We start from the raw sequence: 19,645 nt of genomic DNA, 5'->3' as shown, positions 1-19,645 counted from the left end.
CTTTTAAACCTTTAAAACTGTAACTTAATTTTAACTTTTTAAACATAAATGTAAATAAAAACAGACAGGAATATTAATGCAGAATAATAAATATATTCTGTGAAATGATGCAAATATGAACAAACACAGCCAGGAAATATTAATAATTAGAAACAATAAATCAAATTATTTTGTTTTCTTTGCTCTTTTGTCATTTTTTTAGAGCTCAAGAGCCCTGTGTGTGTGTCTTTGGTCCTGTGTGTGTGTGTCTCTGGTCCTGTGTGTGTGTCTTTGGTCCAGTGTGTGTGTCTCTGGTCCTGTGTTTGTGTCTTTGGTCCTGTGTGTGTGTCTTTGGTCCTGTGTGTGTTTCTCTGGGTTGTGTGTGTGTCTCTGGTCCTGTGTGTGTCTTTGTGAAACGTATCAGAGGGATTTGATTATTCAAAAACCTGTTATTGTGAAAATCATGTTTAGGTCTCATAAAACATTAAAAACTAAATCACAGAACTCATCACTGGGATTACTCCTAAAATATTTTGCATTTTTCTAATTTGTGCAACACCAACAGTAAAAATCCTCCAAAATCCACAATACTTTCATAAACAAATGATGTATTGTTTGTTTATGGTCTGAAAAAGGCAGCTGTTTTCCAGCCTGCATTACCTGCTGTCTTTATTTATACGTTACTATCACCAACTAAACAACCGTGAAAAATTAATGTATATGGAAAAAATACAGACAAGTATTAAAAAAGTCTGCAATAGTTAGTGAAGAATGACATTATTAGAATGAGCTGAGTCATTTAAGCCACCCGATGATCCAGGTGTTGCGCAATGGTCTCCATGCGATGTTTCACCTCGCAACCTGCGGCCATTACCCCTCCCTTTCTCCTCCTCACACACACGCGCCTCTTTCTCACCTTAGGGACAACTTAAATTTCAGCACCAGATGACCTCAGGATCTGGCAGGGCTAATACTTTTCATGTTTATGGATGGTGGGAGGAAGCCGGAGTCCCTGGAGCAAACCCACGCACACATGGGGAGAACATGCAAACTCCACACAGAAAGCTCCCCCATTGGGTTCAAATTAAGCAAATTAACTTTAGAACCAACCAAAATTAAAATTAAAATAGAAAAAAAAAATCATCTTTACAGATATATAAGACAACAAAGGCTTGCAAAATGGTCATATCCTGCTTCATCCATGTCAATCTTGCTTTAACAAAAGTGTAGCAAAAAATTTCCTCGCAAAAGTACATTTGTCTTGTTTTTTGTTTCAGGAGAAAAAATGCCAAAAAAGATGATTTTCATGAGATAAACTTGAGCTGAACTTATTTGTAACAGCTTGTTTCAGTCAACATCTGTATGTGGGTGTGTGGCAATGGGTGTTTTGTTGGCTCTAAAGGTCCCGAATGTAATTTATACTTCAATCAAATGAGCTGATTAAAAGTAAAACCCATTTATCTGTACTATTTTTTGTTTCAGATCATTTGTGAAAGAAAAATTAGTTGATTTATTCCTCATTTGACTAACAGCTTTGTTTATTTGTCCAAATGGGAAAGGTTACAGAAATGAAAAAACACTGTAAAATAACTCAATTGGAACCATTAATGAATTCTCTTCTATATCAGACTATTCCATTAATTGGAATAAATCTGTTTTATTACCACTGAACAGTAATGCGGAGCAAGGACTCACAATACCAGTTAAATCAGGCAATATAAAATATCTAGGTATTTATTTTTCCCCCAAAATATCAGAACTGGTGCTGCTAAACTACACCCCATTACTGAAAAACATACAGGACGACCTAACACGCTGGACCAACCTGCCTTTGTCCCTTATGGGCAAGGTAGCCACGGTTAAAATGAAAATCTTACCCAAAGTTAATTATCTCTTCTCAATGATTCCCACACAACCGCCATTAAAATGGTTCAAAACATTAGACTCATCCATATCAAGCTTTCTATGGAACAATAAACCTGCAAGAATTAGTCTAAAAACTTTAAAATCTGCAAAAAGCTGTGGAGGATTAGAATTACCTAACTTCCACAATTACTTTCTTGCAAATAGATTACAATACATCTTAAAATGGTTAAAAAATAATCCAGAAACCAACTCATGGTTAGACTTGGAACAGGCGTTATGTGGAAAGATCAACCTGTCAGATCTTCCATTTATTAGTCAAATAGTTAAAAAACAGGATTGTTTCAAAAGTATTAATATAAATGCCACTTTAACAGCCTGGTGGGAATTTCTCAAAATATCAAAATCATCAATTCAACCGTGCAAAATGACACCCATCTGGAACAACCCAGACATCCTCATAAACAAAAAAATTATCCACTTCCCAGCTTGGCAAGCAGGGGGCATAAAACAACTAGAGCACATAATTATTGATAGAAGATTCATAACTCCCCAGGAACTTCAAGACAAACATGGAATATATAACTTCTTGGAATATCAGCAACTTAAATCAATTATTACTAAAAAGTTTAAATACAGAGACAACGATTTAAAGCTACCAGATGTAGCTTTAAATCATAGTCTTGTTTCAGTCAACATCTGTATGTGGGTGTGTGGCAATGGGTGTTTTGTTGGCTCTAAAGGTCCCGAATGTAATTTATACTTCAATCAAATGAGCTGATTAAAAGTAAAACCCATTTATCTGTACTATTTTTTGTTTCAGATCATTTGTGAAAGAAAAATTAGTTGATTTATTCCTCATTTGACTAACAGCTTTGTTTATTTGTCCAAATGGGAAAGGTTACAGAAATGAAAAAACACTGTAAAATAACTCAATTGGAACCATAAATACTACAACTAGATTTCTTTTAACGCCTTCTCTGTTCTATTGTTTGCAGCGTATATCCAAAGATAATCAATGCATTAAGGACAGATTTTTCTGCAGATTCATGCCCTTTTTCAGCACACACAGTATCACAAGAACATGCAGATGGCTGGATCCAAATGCAGCAGGTTTTTGAGCTAAGCTAAGTCCAAAAAGCTAAAACAGGGTCAGGCAGGCGAGGGTCAGTAGCAGGCATGAGATAATCAGGGGAGAGATGGGGTGATCAAGATCCAGGGAAGAGTCGGGGCAGAGGGCAGGCAAACAGAGTCAAAAACAGGGTCAGGAAACAAAAGCTCAGGCCCAAATATGAGTCAGGTGTGCGGCATCCAGGAAGTGTGTGCTGGGGGTTGCTTCGAGTTGTAGTATGACTTCTGGCGACGACTCTCCATAATAAAAACAACTGTGAAATGAAAACACGCAGACTCATATTTTTTTATGGCCCAGATAAAAAATGTTCTTTGTTCCTCACAGCACTAAACTCACAGAACTTAAAAAATAAGCACTTAAGGTGGAGGCTTTTTGTTATCTTTAGATGACTTGAAGAAATAATTTGAAAAAATAAATCAAACAGAAAAATAATAGACTTTGAATGTTTTATTGAAGGAAATCCTGTTTACCTTACATTTTCTATTGTTTAAAAAAAACATTACAGATAGAAAAGTCATTGAATACCAACACTTCTATTGACATTTTTGGTTTTCCAATAAATTTTTATACTGAAATCTTTCATTGACTCTGGTATCTGCACTTACCGAATTAGTTTTATTATAAGATTAAAAGGGAAAACACAGGTTTTTATTTTTTATTTTGTGTAAAAGCAGCAATGCTGGGTGCAGATTAATGATGATGGAAGCTCAGTAGATCTGAATGCTCCTGATGCTAGCATCACCATCAAAGCAGAAGTAGGAGTATTCATCTGAACAGAAGCGGTTGGGGAAAGTGAATTGAAAGCCATTGGGTAAGGTAATCAAAAATCCTCCACAGGTCAGTTTAATGATGATCTGAAACAGTCAGAAATGACATTTTTATAAAGTTAATCACATGACAATGAGGAAGCTGAGAAATCATATCACAAGAGGAATACAAATGTTTATGCAGACCTTGAAGTTCTGTCCTCTCAAGAAACAAAATCCCCCAGGCCGAACCTCCTGCTCCCACATGCCATGTTTCTTAGAGTTACAGACGATCGTGTCTTTGTCTCCACTGGCATCAAAACGGGGATTCAGGTGCAAGGCAAGTGTCTCATCATTGTGGCCAATATTCACGGAGAAACTAGAAAAGATAAAAAAGAAAGTTTTTCAGTATTGATGGTAACTGAGAAGGATCCTAAAGGTGAGCATATCATAGAGTTTCTAAGAACTAGGTCTTCCAATAGGTTAGTAGTAATTTATTTACAACGAAAAATGTTTTGGTTTTGCATAACAAATGCCAAATCAGTTGAAAAGTTAAACCTTTAGAGCAATAGATTAATACGTATCAGTATTACAGCAGCTTTTGCAGATAAAATATTTTTATGGGTCCTATATCAGGAGGAAAAGTTAATGACACCTAGTGATGTAAATATGCATCAAACCACTTCAGATTCAAAATTACATACATTTAGCAAAGACAAAAACACGCATGATTTTTTTGTTTTGTTTTTTCTTTACTGGAAAAAAGGTCAGGCTTCAAGGGGTTAAAGAATTCTAGACATAGAGTTCAAAATAGTAAGAAATACATTTTTAATACTTTGACACACTTACCTGGCTGCATCGGGTGTGTTATAACCCGCAATAGCAACGGTCTGTCCAACTTTAAAGGGCATGTTCTTAATCACCATATTCTGCACAAACAGAAAGAGAAGCAGCTGAAATAAAATGTATTTGAGATGAAGAGACCCAGAGTTTAAATTGTAAACCCGTTTTGGTCCTTTTTGGGATCCCGGGGCTGCCTGAGCCTATCCTGGCCCCCTGTGGGCAATTGCAGGGCCACAAATCACACACACCTAGTGTGGATTTAGAGGAATCAATTAACCTAGGAAGCATGATTTTTGGACAGTGGGAGGAAACGAGTACCCGGAGAAAACCCATGTATGCACGGGGAGAACATGCAAACTCAACACGGAAGGGTCCCCCATTGATGTTCTGGTTCAAGTCCCCCAGCTGGGATTTGGCCTTCTCGCTGTGAGGCAAGAGCGCTAACCACTGCGCTACCGTGCCGCCATTAAGATGAATAAATCAACATAAAAGATTAATAAAGTTTTACTCAGAACATACATTTGTAAACCTATTTGTATTTTTTATCATATACAAATGCAACAGAGTACATTAAATTTGCACTGAAACTTCATATGATTGACTTCCGTTTCATAGAATAGTTTGCTCCACCTCAGTGGAAAACCTCAAACTGCATGTTGTTCAGTGCTGCAGCTAAAACAACATTTAAAATTGACGTCTTTCATTAAAAATAAAACACAAAATAATAGTAATCAGCTGGACAGTTTAAAGATCAAGATTAAATTCTGTTTATCTGAATTCATCTTCAAGACCTTTGTGCTTCTGAGCTTGAAACTTTAAACAGTTTGTCTTAAAAACTTGTATTGAAGTATAAGTAAGAATTTAAAAAGAAACTTGTACTCACAGGGGCCATCTTTACAGGGAGATGTTGCTGGTCGAGTGAAAAAGACAGGAATGAAGCTCTGCAATGCTCTCACAGAGGGAAGTTCTCTTTTTATCAGGAAGCTTTTCCCCCTCCTTTTTTCCAAAGAATTTGAATATTGTTTCTAAAGTATGTTGCGTGTGGTGTCTATTTTTTTCACAGCACATTGTGTTCTGCATTCTGATTGGTTGTAGGTTTTGTCTCATGTAATTTAGATTGTATCATTTGTAGAATCTGTGCAGTTTACGCCTGTAGATCTTTGTTTTCATGCTATATTCCTGGACATATTTTTCTAAGAAGCTTTGAGAGTTTCAACAAGAAAGAAAAGTGTCAAAATGTTAGTGTTTGTCTGAGAAAAAAATGTAAAGTGTTTAGTCAGATGTTCAACTGCCTTAAAGCATTTTTATAAATAAAATATATTTCTCCTATGAGGGTCATTTTTAGTACCGTTGCCAAAATTACGGACTACACTATTTGTGTTGTCAGAACTTTTTCCATTGGGCTTAATTTTTATCGACAAAAAAACTTTTTTTTAATTTTAGTTTTGTGCTAAGAGCTCCTTCAGTATAAAAGCCCGATTCACATCTAAAACTTGATCAAACTTTTGCTTGTGTTGGCAGAAGTCTGCTCCTTCTCTGGATGTCTCTGTTTCCTCTTTTCAACCATTTTGTTGATTTAATAGTTTTAAGTTCACATATTTACAAAACTAATGGATACCTGTGTGACCTCCTTTTTCCCACAACAGTTAATTTCTGTTTTTAAAATCACATCACTGTCTGATTCAAATAGACAGAGCCACCAAATTGACACATTCATTCTCAATGACTTTATGTTGTGATCCTTCAGTGCCTGAACCACACCTGCTCCTCACCTGCTCATCATCAGCCGCTCTACTTACTCTTCAGATTGACCTCCGGCCGATGCCAGACTATTTTTCACTTGTGGTAACAATATTGGCAGTTTTATCCCAGCCAAAAGTTATTTATCATGTGTCCTAATCCTCCCTGCCAAGATCCTGCCTTCCTGCCTGCTACACTGCCAGCCCGCCATCCTCACTCTCTGTTCAAAATAAAACTTGTAACCCGGAAAACCGTGTCCGCATATGGATTCCACCTTCCAACAACCTGCCATAAGACTTTGTTTCTTTGATCAGAAAGGACATTGTCCAAACTCTTTGGTCCGTCATCAAAAGTTTCATTATGAGTTTCTATGAGAAACTGATACTTGACAAAGGTTCCTATATATATATATATATATATATATATATATAGAAAGCAGGGCTTTAAAATAACACCTGCCAAATGTGGGTAAAACTTGAATTTGGCAGGTATAAAACAAATTCACTAGCCATTTATATTATTGATTATCATCTCAGACAGGGGGCCCAAACTCACAACCAAGACTTTTCATTGTCTGCCCCACACACACACACATACACACACACACACACACACAGACTTACAGTCCAATCTTGTGTTAACTACTTCAAAGACTTGTAACCTGATCATTGACTTTAGCCAAAGCACAAAAAAACTGCTGTCATCTATGATCCATGAGTATAAATTGTTGAAAAATGTACATTTCTGGGTGTGGCCCTCTCCGACTGTAAAGAATTAGTGAGGACAACCAAAAACCGTCCGAACACCGGAGGAAGTGAGAAAGGATCTTTTCATAACAAATAAACAAGGATTTCCAAAGAAAAAAACTGTTTTCATCTATGATCCATCAGGATAAATTATTGAGAAATTTACATTTTTGTTTGATTTCCACAGTCCCAAGTAAACTGCTGTCACCACCTTTACGTTGAGCAAGTTTGAGTTGATGATGGGAAAATAATTGAGCAAGAAAATGAGTCCAGGCTTGCAGTATGAGATAAATGTTGGTTTAAGGTTTGTCCCCTGGGGGAAGAGGGAACAGCATCCCCAGTGGGATGAGCCCCCTAAGAGGAAATGTTCCACACAGAAAGGTCCTCTTCCATACATTAGGACATGAGCAGTCCAAATAATCCAGAATTCCAAAATCTAAACAAGAAACAAAAATTCTCCTTTTCAGAATCATCCCTTTATAGCCTTTTGTATAATTGGTTTTATCAAGTACAGTACTTTGTATTTACTTATTTATCCTTTTGATCTGTGTTATTTTGTTTCAGCAGGAAAGCCGTTGGGCCCTGGGCTTTGCTATTAGGCATAAGTAACAGAGCTTTATGAAGTTTAGATAATGAGAGAGGTGAGTCGTAATTTGTAATTCTAATGGATTGATCTGTGATGTGTATACATTTTTTATAAAAGTCTTTCAACGCGTTATTAATTTTGATCGGGTGACATTTGACATTTGATCGGGTGACACATGAGTGACATTTCCTCTTTGGTCCATAATATTGATTGTTGATTTTTTCTTTATTATTTTTAAGATGACTAGCTAGAAATTTGCCAGATTCATTTGAGTTTTCAAATCATTCAAGTCATAGTCTTTGTATTTATGTATGTATTCATGGATGTAACCCTAACCCTTTATCAAGAATTCTGGGAGCAGCTGGCACCAACGTTTTAGACTTGCTCAACGTAAAAGTAGTGGCAGCAGTTTACTTGGGACTGTGGAAATCGAACAGAAATGTAAATTTCTCAAGAATTTATCTTCATGTATTACAGATGAAAACAGTTTTTTTCTTTGGAAATCCTTGTTTATTTGTTATGAAAAGATCCTTTCTCACTTCCTCCGGTGTTCGGACGGTTTTTGGTTGTCCTCACTAATTCTTTATAGTCGGAGAGGGCCACACCCTCTAAAATTATCATTTCAAGTAAAATATTTTCAATTGATGATTATATATTTTATGTTATATATAGTTTATAATGTTGAACTGTAACACTTGAGGGTCACTTTACTTTGCTTAACGTCACTTTGCTTCTCCTGCAGACAACAGAATTTCCCCATCGTGTGATAAATAAAGTTTTATCTCATCTTTTCTTTCAAATGAAGAGCTCGAATAATGACTTTGTCTTCAACATGGCTGACTGTGTGTCGGGTGGGACACACTTTTAGCAAGAAATATGTCTGCCAGGAGCATGCACAAACTCTCTCCACATCCTGTGTACAGTAGTGCAGACTAAAAGCTCCACTCTGGGCATAATGAACTGTTCCATGTTCTGACTATCTGACTTATGTTCTTATTATGATTTTATGTTTCACACAAAAACATTAAAAAAAGGAAAAATAAAGAAAAAAACCTCTAAGTCTGCCACTGCCACTCTGTCCCAAGCCCGGATAACAAATGAGGGGGGTAAGTGAGACTTTATAGTGGCTAACCACAAAAATCTCACAAAAAGGAAATAAAAATAGGTAAATATGTATGTTCATAAAAGAAAAGGGGGTCACTAGCATCTGCCAATTGGCTTTATTTTGTGAGTCATGAATGTGTACCCCTAATTAGAAAAAATTTGAAGGAAAAATTTTCAAGATCCACTAACTAAAAGTGAATGTTTAACCTGATGGTGTTACGGCGGGGGGTTAAGGAAAGCACCCAGGCGCAGAGAAGGAGAGGAGGCAGGAGGTTGCAGGGGAACGGGGGCTTTAATAAACAAAACTACAAAACCAAAAACCATTGCTTAAGCAGACTAGAATACTCAAAACTCTGAAAAAACACTAAACTCGAAACCAGGGAACAACACAATATGGACCAGCACAGGAGGAAGGGAATGACAAGACTTAAATACATGCAGAGCAACAAGACACAGGTGGAAACACTCAGGACTGATGGGGACTCAGAGCAAAACTCACTAAAACAACAAAACAGGAAATACTACAAAATAAAACAGGAAATCAAGGAACCAAACACAAAGAGACTGAAACCGTTACAGATGGTAGTGCTACAGCAGAGGTCATATCATCACCAAAACCAATAGGGTTCAAACTCTTGTGGTTATTAATGTTGTCAGTAAATCTAAGATTTATAGGAAATCTTTTCAAGATGCATTAATTCTCAATTAGAAGTTTGACCTGATGGTGGCGCTAGAGAACAGGTCAACCCACTCATCTGTTTGATTATCAAGGTGTTATTTATTTATTCAACCAATAAACAATGTGCCTGACAAAAACGTGGTTAACAATTTTATGCAAATCATTTTCAGATGGCAAATATCCCTCGGGTTCATTTTCACCGTTAAACGGATAACAGTAGGTTTCTGTCTGATCACCTTACAAACAGAATGTTTAACTTAAAAAGTCACGTATGTACGATAGTCAATGTGTAACTAAACTTAACCTTTGTTTTATTGTAAGTCAAAGTTTTAAGAATAAAGGTTTTTCTATTTGTTATTTTCTTGGAATAATTGTAATCGTGTTAGCAAAGTTTGAACAGACCATAGACCTTTTATAAAGGATGTCTAGACATGTCCCTGTCAGAATTTTGTTCCCCCAAAACCAAATGCACATCTTTTGATTAATCAATCAATCAATCAATCAATCAATCAATCAATCAATCAATCAATCAATCAATCAATCAATCAATCAATCAATGACGGGGTGGCCAAGGAAGAAACCCGGGAGCAGGAAGGACATGGCAAAAATCCACAATTTAGCAAGGTTTAATTCCACGAAGAACAGAACCAAAAACACTAGGAAAGTTTGAAGACGCCCAGGCACAGAACACAGAAAAGCAGCTCCATATAAAGGAGCCTAATTAGCAATGGATTGCAGCTGTGGCTCTCACAGAAGACAGGCTACAACACTAAAAAGCAAAATAAGCTTTTCTTGACACAATCAGCCATTTGTAATAGTTTAATCACATTAGAACAACAACTGCAGGGCTCCCCACACAGAAAAAAAAAGACACAGATTAAGAGCATGAATAAGTACATACGAAGTACTTGATAAAACCAATTATACAAAAGGCTTTAAAAGGATGATTTGGAAAAAGAGAATTTTTGTTTCTTGTTTAAATTTTGGAATTCTGGATTATTTGGACTGCTCATGTCCTAATGTATGGAAGAGGACCTTTCCGTGTGGAACATTTCCTCTTAGGGGGCTCATCCCACTGGGGATGCGGTTCCCTCTTCCCCCAGGGGACAAACCTTAAACCAACATTTATCTCATACTGCAAGCCTGGACTCATTTTCTTGCTCAATTATTTTCCCATCATCAACTCAAACTCGCTCAACGTAAAGGTGGTGACAGCAGTTTACTTGGGACTGTGGAAATCAAACAGAAATGTAAATTTCTTAAGAATTTATCCTGATGGATCATAGATGAAAACAGTTTTTTTTCTTTGGAAATTCTTGTTTTTTTGTTATGAAAAGATCCTTTCTCACTTCCTCCGGTGTTCGGACGCTGGTTGTCCTCACTAACTTATTTCGTTATAGTCGGAGAGGGCCACACCCAGAAATGTACATTTTTCAACAATTTATACTCATGGATCATAGATGACAGCAGTTTTTTTCTGCTTTGGCTAAAGTCAATGATCAGTTTACAAGTCTTTGAAGTAGTTAACACAAGATTGGACTGTAAGTGTGTGTGTGGGGCAGACAATGAAAAGTCTTGGTTGTGAGTTTGGGCCCCCTGTCTGAGATGATAATCAATAATATAAATGGCTAGTGAATTTGTTTTTTACCTGCCAAATTCAAGTTTTACCCACGTTTGGCAAATTGGCAGGTGTTATTTTAAAGCCCTACTTTCAATATATACATAGGAACCTTTTTCAAGCATCAGTTTCTCATAGAAACTCATAATGAAACTTTTGATGACGGACCAAAGAGTTTGGACAATGTCCTTTCTGATCAAAGAAACAAAGTCTTATGGCAGGTTGTTGGAAGGTGGAATCCATATGCGGACACGGTTTTCCGGGTTACAAGTTTTATTTTGAACAGAGAGTGAGGATGGCGGGCTGGCAGTGTAGCAGGCAGGAAGGCAGGATCTTGGCAGGGAGGATTAGGACACATGATAAATAACTTTTGGCTGGGATAAAACTGCCAATATTGTTACCACAAGTGAAAAATAGTCTGGCATCGGCCGGAGGTCAATCTGAAGAGTAAGTAGAGCGGCTGATGATGAGCAGGTGAGGAGCAGGTGTGGTTCAGGCACTGAAGGATCACAACATAAAGTCCTTGAGAATGAATGTGTCAATTTGGTGGCTCTGTCTATTTGAATCAGACAGTGATGTGATTTTAAAAACAGAAATTAACTGTTGTGGGAAAAAGGAGGTCACACAGGTATCCATTAGTTTTGTAAATATGTGAACTTAAAACTATTAAATCAACAAAATGGTTGAAAAGAGGAAACAGAGACATCCAGAGAAGGAGCAGACTTCTGCCAACACAAGCAAAAGTTTGATCAAGTTTTAGATGTGAATCGGGCTTTTATACTGAAGGAGCTCTTAGCACAAACCTAAAATTAAAAAAAAGTATTTTTTTCGATAAAATTTAAGCCCAATGGAAAAAGTTCTGACAACACAAAAAAAAAGTAAATAGTCCGTAATTTTGGCAACGGTACTAAAAATGACCCTCATAGGAGAAATATATTTTATTTATAAAAATGCTTTAAGGCAGTTGAAACACTAACATTTTGACACTTTTCTTTCTTGTTGAAACTCTCAAAGCTTCTTAGAAAAATATGTCCAGGAATATAGCATGAAAACAAAGATCTACAGGCGTAAACTGCACAGATTCTACAAATGATACAATCTAAATTACATGAGACAAAACCTACAACCAATCAGAATGCAGGACACAATGTGCTGTGAAACAAAATAGACACCACACACAAAATACTTTAGAAACAATATTCAAATTCTTTGGAAAAAAGGAGGGGGAAAAGCTTCCTGATAAAAAGAGAACATCCCTCTGTGAGAGCATTGCAAAGCTTCATTCCTGTCTTTTTCACTCGACCAGCAACATCTCCCTGTAAAGATGGCCCCTGTGAGTACAAGTTTCTTTTTAAATTTTTACTTATACTTCAATACAAGTTTTTAAGACAAACTGTTTAAAGTTTCAAGCTCAGAAGCACAAAGGTCTTGAAGATGAATTCAGATAAACAGAATTTAATCTTGATCTTTAAAGTGTCCAGCTGATTACTATTATTTTGTGTTTTATTTTTAATGAAAGACGTCAATTTTAAATGTTGTTTTAGCTGCAGCACTGAACAACATGCAGTTTGAGGTTTTCCACTGAGGTGGAGCAAACTATTCTATGAAACGGAAGTCAATCATATGAAGTTTCAGTGCAAATTTAATGTACTCTGTTGCATTTGTATATGATAAAAAATACAAATAGGTTTACAAATGTATGCTATGAGTAAAACTTTATTAATCTTTTATGTTGATTTATTCATCTTAATGGCGGCACGGTAGCGCAGTGGTTAGCGCTCTTGCCTCACAGCGAGAAGGCCAAATCCCAGCTGGGGGACTTGAACCAGAACATCAATGGGGGACCCTTCCGTGTTGAGTTTGCATGTTCTCCCCGTGCATACATGGGTTTTCTCCGGGTACTCGTTTCCTCCCACTGTCCAAAAATCATGCTTCCTAGGTTAATTGATTCCTCTAAATCCACACTAGGTGTGTGTGATTTGTGGCCCTGCAATTGCCCACAGGGGGCCAGGATAGGCTCAGGCAGCCCCGGGATCCCAAAAAGGACCAAAACGGGTTTACAATTTAAACTCTGGGTCTCTTCATCTCAAATACATTTTATTTCAGCTGCTTCTCTTTCTGTTTGTGCAGAATATGGTGATTAAGAACATGCCCTTTAAAGTTGGACAGACCGTTGCTATTGCGGGAACTAACACACCTGATGCAGCCAGGTAAGTGTGTCAAAGTATTAAAAATGTATTTCTTACTATTTTGAACTCTATGTCTAGAATTCTTTAACCCCTTGAAGCCTGACCTTTTTTCCAGCAAAGAAAAAACAAAACAAAAAAATCATGCGTGTTTTTGTCTTTGCTAAATGTATGTAATTTTGAATCTGAAGTGGTTTGATGCATATTTACATCACTAGGTGTCATTAACTTTTCCTCCTGATATAGGACCCATAAAAATATTTTATCTGCAAAAGCTGCTGTAATACTGATACGTATTAATCTATTGCTCTAAAGGTTTAACTTTTCAACTGATTTGGCATTTGTTATGCAAAACCAAAACATTTTTCGTTGTAAATAAATTACTACTAACCTATTGGAAGACCTAGTTCTTAGAAACTCTATGATATGCTCACCTTTAGGATCCTTCTCAGTTACCATCAATACTGAAAAACTTTCTTTTTTATCTTTTCTAGTTTCTCCGTGAATATTGGCCACAATGATGAGACACTTGCCTTGCACCTGAATCCCCGTTTTGATGCCAGTGGAGACAAATACACGATCGTCTGTAATTCTAAGAAACATGGCATGTGGGAGCAGGAGGTTCGGCCTGGGGGCTTTTGTTTCTTCAGAGGACAGAACTTCAAGGTCTGCATAAACATTTGTATTCCTCTTGTGATATGATTTCTCAGCTTCCTCATTGTCATGTGATTAACTTTATAAAAATGTCATTTCTGACTGTTTCAGATCATCATTAAACTGACCTGTGGAGCATTTTTGATTACCTTACCCAATGGCTTTCAATTCACTTTCCCCAACCGCTTCTGTTCAGATGAATACTCCTACTTCTGCTTTGATGGTGATGCTAGCATCAGGAGCATTCAGATCTACTGAGCTTCCATCATCATTAATCTGCACCCAGCATTGCTGCTTTTACACAAAATAAAAAATAAAAACCTGTGTTTTCTCTTTAATCTTATAATAAAACTAATTCGGTAAGTGCAGATACCAGAGTCAATGAAAGATTTCCGTATAAAAACTTATTAGAAAACCAAAAATGTCAATAGAAGTGTTGGTATTCAATGACTTTTCTATCTGTAATGTTTTTTAAACAATAGAAAATGTAATGTAAACAGGATTTCCTTCAATAAAACATTCAAAGTCTATTATTTTTCTGTTTGATTTATTTTTTTAAATTATTTCTTCAAGTCATCTAAAGAAAAGAAAAAAGCCTCCACCTTAAGTGCTTATTTTTTTAAGTTCTGTGAGTTTAGTGCTGTGAGGAACAAAGAACATTTTTTATCTGGGCCATAAAAAAATATGAGTCTGCATGTTTTCATTTCACAGTTGTTTTTATTATGGAGAGCCGTCGCCAGAAGTTATACTACAACTCCCAGCAACCCCCAGCACACTGACTCATATTAATTCATCAACCACAGCATATTTGAGCTCTGCACTAAGTGAAGCTCAGTGTCACTATATGCCTCACTGAGCATTATATCTGGACCTGGGGGGGTATTCCCGGAAGCATGTTTAAATTACCCTGACCTTTACCCTGAACTCTGGCTGAAATCTGCCTCAACTTGCTTCCTCGGGGTATGTCGGTTCCAAAAGACCAGATATGAGTTAGTTTAATTACGCTCGACTTGGTAACCCTGGGTTAATGAACGTGCACGTCAAGTACATAAAGATGTTCTCAATGGATCGCCGATTTCTGGAGTCACCATGGCAACGCGTGGTGAAAAAAAGAGAGCGCTACACTTCAGTGAGACGGAGTTGGAGATTAATGACGGCATATGACGATTAGAAGACCATCAAAAAAGTAATACGGCTGCATCAGCAAAAGAAAGAGTTTCTGCTTGTAGTAGAAGAACAGGCAAAGTAAACGCACGAGTTTATTTGGGCCCCTGCCCTGCCCTGCTTGCGTGTTCTCCGTTCCTCCTACTCCTCGGCCGGGGTGCTGATGGGTCCTGACCTCCGTCTCCGTTTCTGTGGTGGGAGTCCGGTGAACAGGAGCATTGTTGCTCCTGGATCTTTGTCTGACAGCGAGGCTCTTGGATGCCTGTATTGGCCGGGTTGCTGCGCTGTCTGTCCCCAGCTTTGGGGTGTGGGGTGCCGGGCCCCCTGCCTTTGCTGGAGCATTCAGTGTGATCAGGGTACGCTCTTAGAGGCACACATTTATTCAACCCACCCGCTTATTCACCTTTGCACAAATACGGGCATGGGTATTGTTTTTTTTTATTTAATTTTTCTACACCCCCTGTATGAATATCGGTAACGCGAATATTGTGTGTAACTGTGTCGTAATCTTGGGAGACAAATCTTTGATCATTAATCCGTGATTATACTTTTAACCCATAAAAAGTTGTGTGCAGACTATTTCTTTATTTTTAAAAAAAATGTTTTTATTGCTGTGTGAACTATGTTATGTAATTTAATTACGAAACTTTTATGTTTTAACTTTGTGATATCGACTACCCCCACCCCTTATCACCCATCTCTGACATCCCACTCTGTTTCTTTCTCTCCTATTTTGTTTCCTTTTTTCTGTCTGGAAATGCATACAAATATAATTTTCATGAATAAAGTTTTGCCTCAAATACAATAGGGGTTTATCCAAATATATACCCAGTCTGCCTTAAGATCCACAAACCCCGACTGTAACAATAAAATCTGTCCAATACAAGAGGCACTCAGCTTTGATCTGCTTGGTCAGTTTTTGGACAGGACAAGTTAAAAAAAAATGACAAAGAAAAAAACTAAATATGAGCTCAACACACATTTCCCTCTGTTACATAAGATAAGGTTATTCTTATCCTCAATAGTCCCACTAACCACATGCAGAACAACGCTGGCTGGTTTTATTTTTCCCTTTTTTCCTGACTCCCTTCTTGGTCCTGCACAAAGAGTGCAAGCTGTCCAGCTATTGAGCAGCAGAAATGCACATTGACATGTTCTTTGGGGTTGTGCTTCTTCAGGGACCTGAGGATAAAATCTAATTCAGTCTTTTTACTTTTAAAAGATGACTTTAGTTAAAAACAAAAACGTTACTTACACTCCCAGCTGATTCTTTTGGAAAATAGTTGTAGATTATTCATGCACAGAAGAGAAGCAAAAACTTGGTTTGACTCAGACCAGTCAAAAACATAGAAAAAGAAGCATCTGCTACCCTCAAGTGGACAATAGGGTACATTACCGCTATAAGATGGAGAAAATTGTGTGAATAAATAAAATACATTTGATAATTGCAATACTTCAATAATTCATCAGAAACAAATGAGACTTTAACTTGATAAAAAAAATTGCTTTAATGAGTAACGGTTCAAGAAATCAAATATTACAGAGATGGAATGTCAAAGAAAAGACGAAAAATGTAAAGAGATTTGGAAGGCACCTCATCAAATCTGAAGACTATGTTATCCTGCCAAAGGTAACACTGAAACACCTTGATGTTTAACATGTTATTATGTCAATTAACTTGTTAAGTTTTTGGACAGGCTGTAAATGCAAGCAGTACAGACACTAAATTCTAAATCTGTAATTTCTGAATTTGTTAGTACCACAAATACAGCACAATATAACATGCAGTCATTTGGGACCAACTCTGGAAGTTGCAGAAAAAATTTTGAATCCAGAAGAAGTTGCAGATTTATTTGATCTCAATGCTCGTGATGCGAGCTTCGTCTTCAAAGCTGAGGAATGTGTCATGATTTGAAGGCGATACAGACCCAGACGCTGGAACCCGGAAGGAAAACACAGATAAGTAGTATGGTGAGTAAAATGATTTATTTTGATCCGGCGTGGTTAGGAGTCGTGGCGTGACTGGAGGTCTTGATGTTTTTTCAGGATTCGTGGCGTGACTGGAAGTCTTGACGTGGTTTGGTTTTAGTTTCAGGAATGTAGCGGCTGCTTTTGGAGACATCTGACTCAGGAGACACTTGTGGTTTGAAGTCCTGAGGCAGGAGAACAAGGTTAGTGAGGAGCCAAAACATTGGAGCTAGACATGACTCTAAAGATCAGACTAAGCATCATCAGGGGGCAACGAACTGGTGAAAAATGCTGGAGCTGGGTCTCCTTAGGAAGAGCTGGGGTTTGATGAGGTGAGTGGTCACAGCTGGTAGAGTCAGGACAGAGCAGAGAGGGGAGGGGGAGGAGAGCTTATCTTAGCAGTATTGCACAGGTGAAAATAATGCTGTGATATGTGAGCCTTAAATGATAAATCCTGGTCAAATAAAACCTCAAGGTTTCTAACTGTGGAATTGGAAGCTTAACTTACACCGTCCAGTGAGACTAGCTGATCATCTTTACTTAAATTATCAGAAAAGACAGAAAGAAAAAACTTCCTATAGCAGCTGTCTGTTCTATATTTAAAGCCTGCAGTGAAGCTGACCTTGTCAATCAGCAAGTGTAGACAGTAAAAAGTAACTGAAGTACTATCAGTAATACTTACGTTCATTATCTTTACAGATTGTTCCTTCTTGTGCTGCTGAGAAGTGGTTGTGTTGCAGGCCCTCTTCTTTCTGAAGTTTTGATGGTGTATCATGTTTTAATAATGACAAATGCTTTTGTATTTGGCAACTAATTAATAGTCATTTCCCGTTTGTGTTCCCGAATAATGCACCTTTTATGTGTTTTTATGGATTATTTATTATTATTATTATTATTTATTATTAAAGGGTTTTACCATGGGTTGTTTTAATGTATGCCATAATGTATCTATAATATTTAAGGTTAGGAAACAAAAGAAATAGTATGAAGTTTAAAATTTTACATTTTATTAACATATTTTATTAAATGTATATGCCTAAAATGAGTTGATTGTTTTAGCCTTCCGTTAAATGTCTCTACCAGTGGATGGCAGAACTGCACCACAGCTGTAATGTTTCCAAAACACACAAAATTCCTAAAAATGCTAGAGTCTTTCATTCACAAACTTCCACTTTCGTTCATAAAACTTCCACTAGGTGAAAGGGAAGTGCAGAAACCTAAATCTCCTTCTTTATCAATTTATACTTGCTAGATAAAATTTCACCAACTTTTGTCATTTTTTGACATAATTGGACAAACAACAGAGAAAAAGCAGCAATGCTTCAATTCTTTCAATTCATTCAAATTTTACCAAATTCTTGTTTAGATCTATCTAACACTATTGACACGCAGTTTGTTTCAATCGTATTCCTTTTTAGGTCTTCTTATACTTGGAAATCAATCATGTATGGGATTTATAGCAAAGCTAATTCAGTGGAATTGAGAAAAATGTCACCATCAGTCATCAAATCAAACTTTATTTACAAAACAGCGCTTCTCACACATTGCACAACTTGGAGTGCTTTAACATAAAACAAACACACACACACACACACACACACCTACACACACACAGACACACACACACTATTACATTAAAAAAACCAACCCACCATTCATCCTTCCCGCTCCCTTCCATTAACACATATGACCGATGTCCCCACACACAATGAATACTGATAAAAGTAGCTTCTAAAAGAAACTTAATTCCAACTTTAATTCTAAAATTTAATTCTAAATTCATTCCAGGAGCCAGCTTGGCTGAACATCACCACAGTGCCCACCCACACCAGGACAGCAAAGGGGTCCACCTCACAGCCGTGAGGCTGTGAGGTGGACCCAACTGCTCCCAGCAAAGGTGACAACCGTGGCAACAACCACTGACCAAGCCAGCAAGCCCTGGCAGAAAGGACCCCCACAAAAAACACTGGGGCTAAAACAATGATAAAATGATAAAATTAAAGGCATAAGATGATATGAAAACTTTAAACTGAGAATAGGATTACATGCATAAAATAGAATTAAATGGATATAATAATATGTATTAAAACTGATACATGGATAGGATTAACTAAAAGTGAAATTAAAATGGTGGGTCTTGAGCTTTTTCTTAAACCTCTAGAACAGGGGTCACCAACCTTTTTAAGACAGAGGGCTATTTCATGGGTACTAAGTGGTATGAAAGGCGCCACTAAAAATCTTCTAGCCCCCCCCCATAAATAGACAAAAAAAAAAAAAAAAAATTGGAGGACATCCTTTTGTGTGCCCTGTTTTTATTTGCTCACTTTACACAAAAACATCAATGTATTTTCTAGACTCGTATTACAGGGGGGTCAAACCCAGTTGCAGAGGGGGCCTAAATCCAAAACAAACTTTAGGTTGCAGCCGAACAAGATAAACATTTATTGAACACACTAAAGCTAAACTTTTAAACCTTTAAAACTGTAACTTAATTTTAACTTTTTAAACATAAATGTAAATAAAAACAGACAGGAATATTAATGCAGAATAATAAATATATTCTGTGAAATGATGCAAATATGAACAAACACAGCCAGGAAATATTAATAATTAGAAACAATAAATCAAATTATTTTG

At 37.0% G+C, this 19,645-nt stretch overlaps 2 protein-coding genes across 2 annotated transcripts; one reads left to right on the top strand and one right to left on the bottom strand.

Moving 5' to 3' along the window:
* Positions 1 to 3,403: 3,403 nt before the first annotated feature.
* Positions 3,404 to 13,842, bottom strand: LOC111947757 (beta-galactoside-binding lectin-like). Its single transcript, XM_023957621.1, has 5 exons — positions 13,814 to 13,842; positions 5,447 to 5,511; positions 4,570 to 4,649; positions 3,928 to 4,099; positions 3,404 to 3,828 (listed from the first exon to the last, which is right to left on the bottom strand). Exons 2-5 carry the CDS (start codon positions 5,453 to 5,455, stop codon positions 3,682 to 3,684), a joined length of 408 nt encoding a protein of 135 aa, XP_023813389.1. The 5' UTR covers positions 5,456 to 5,511; positions 13,814 to 13,842; the 3' UTR covers positions 3,404 to 3,681.
* LOC111947758 (beta-galactoside-binding lectin-like) lies at positions 12,245 to 14,406 on the top strand. The gene is made up of 4 exons (XM_023957622.1): positions 12,245 to 12,369; positions 13,167 to 13,246; positions 13,717 to 13,888; positions 13,988 to 14,406. Exons 1-4 carry the CDS (start codon positions 12,361 to 12,363, stop codon positions 14,132 to 14,134), a joined length of 408 nt encoding a protein of 135 aa, XP_023813390.1. The 5' UTR covers positions 12,245 to 12,360; the 3' UTR covers positions 14,135 to 14,406.
* The last annotated feature ends 5,239 nt before the right edge of the window (positions 14,407 to 19,645 follow it).

Source organism: Oryzias latipes, chromosome 8 (genome assembly GCF_002234675.1).
Source record: "Oryzias latipes chromosome 8, ASM223467v1".
In the NCBI taxonomy this organism is placed as follows: domain Eukaryota; kingdom Metazoa; phylum Chordata; class Actinopteri; order Beloniformes; family Adrianichthyidae; genus Oryzias; species Oryzias latipes.
Note: the sequence above shows the minus strand (reverse complement) of the source record. Positions and strands in the feature narration are given on the sequence as shown.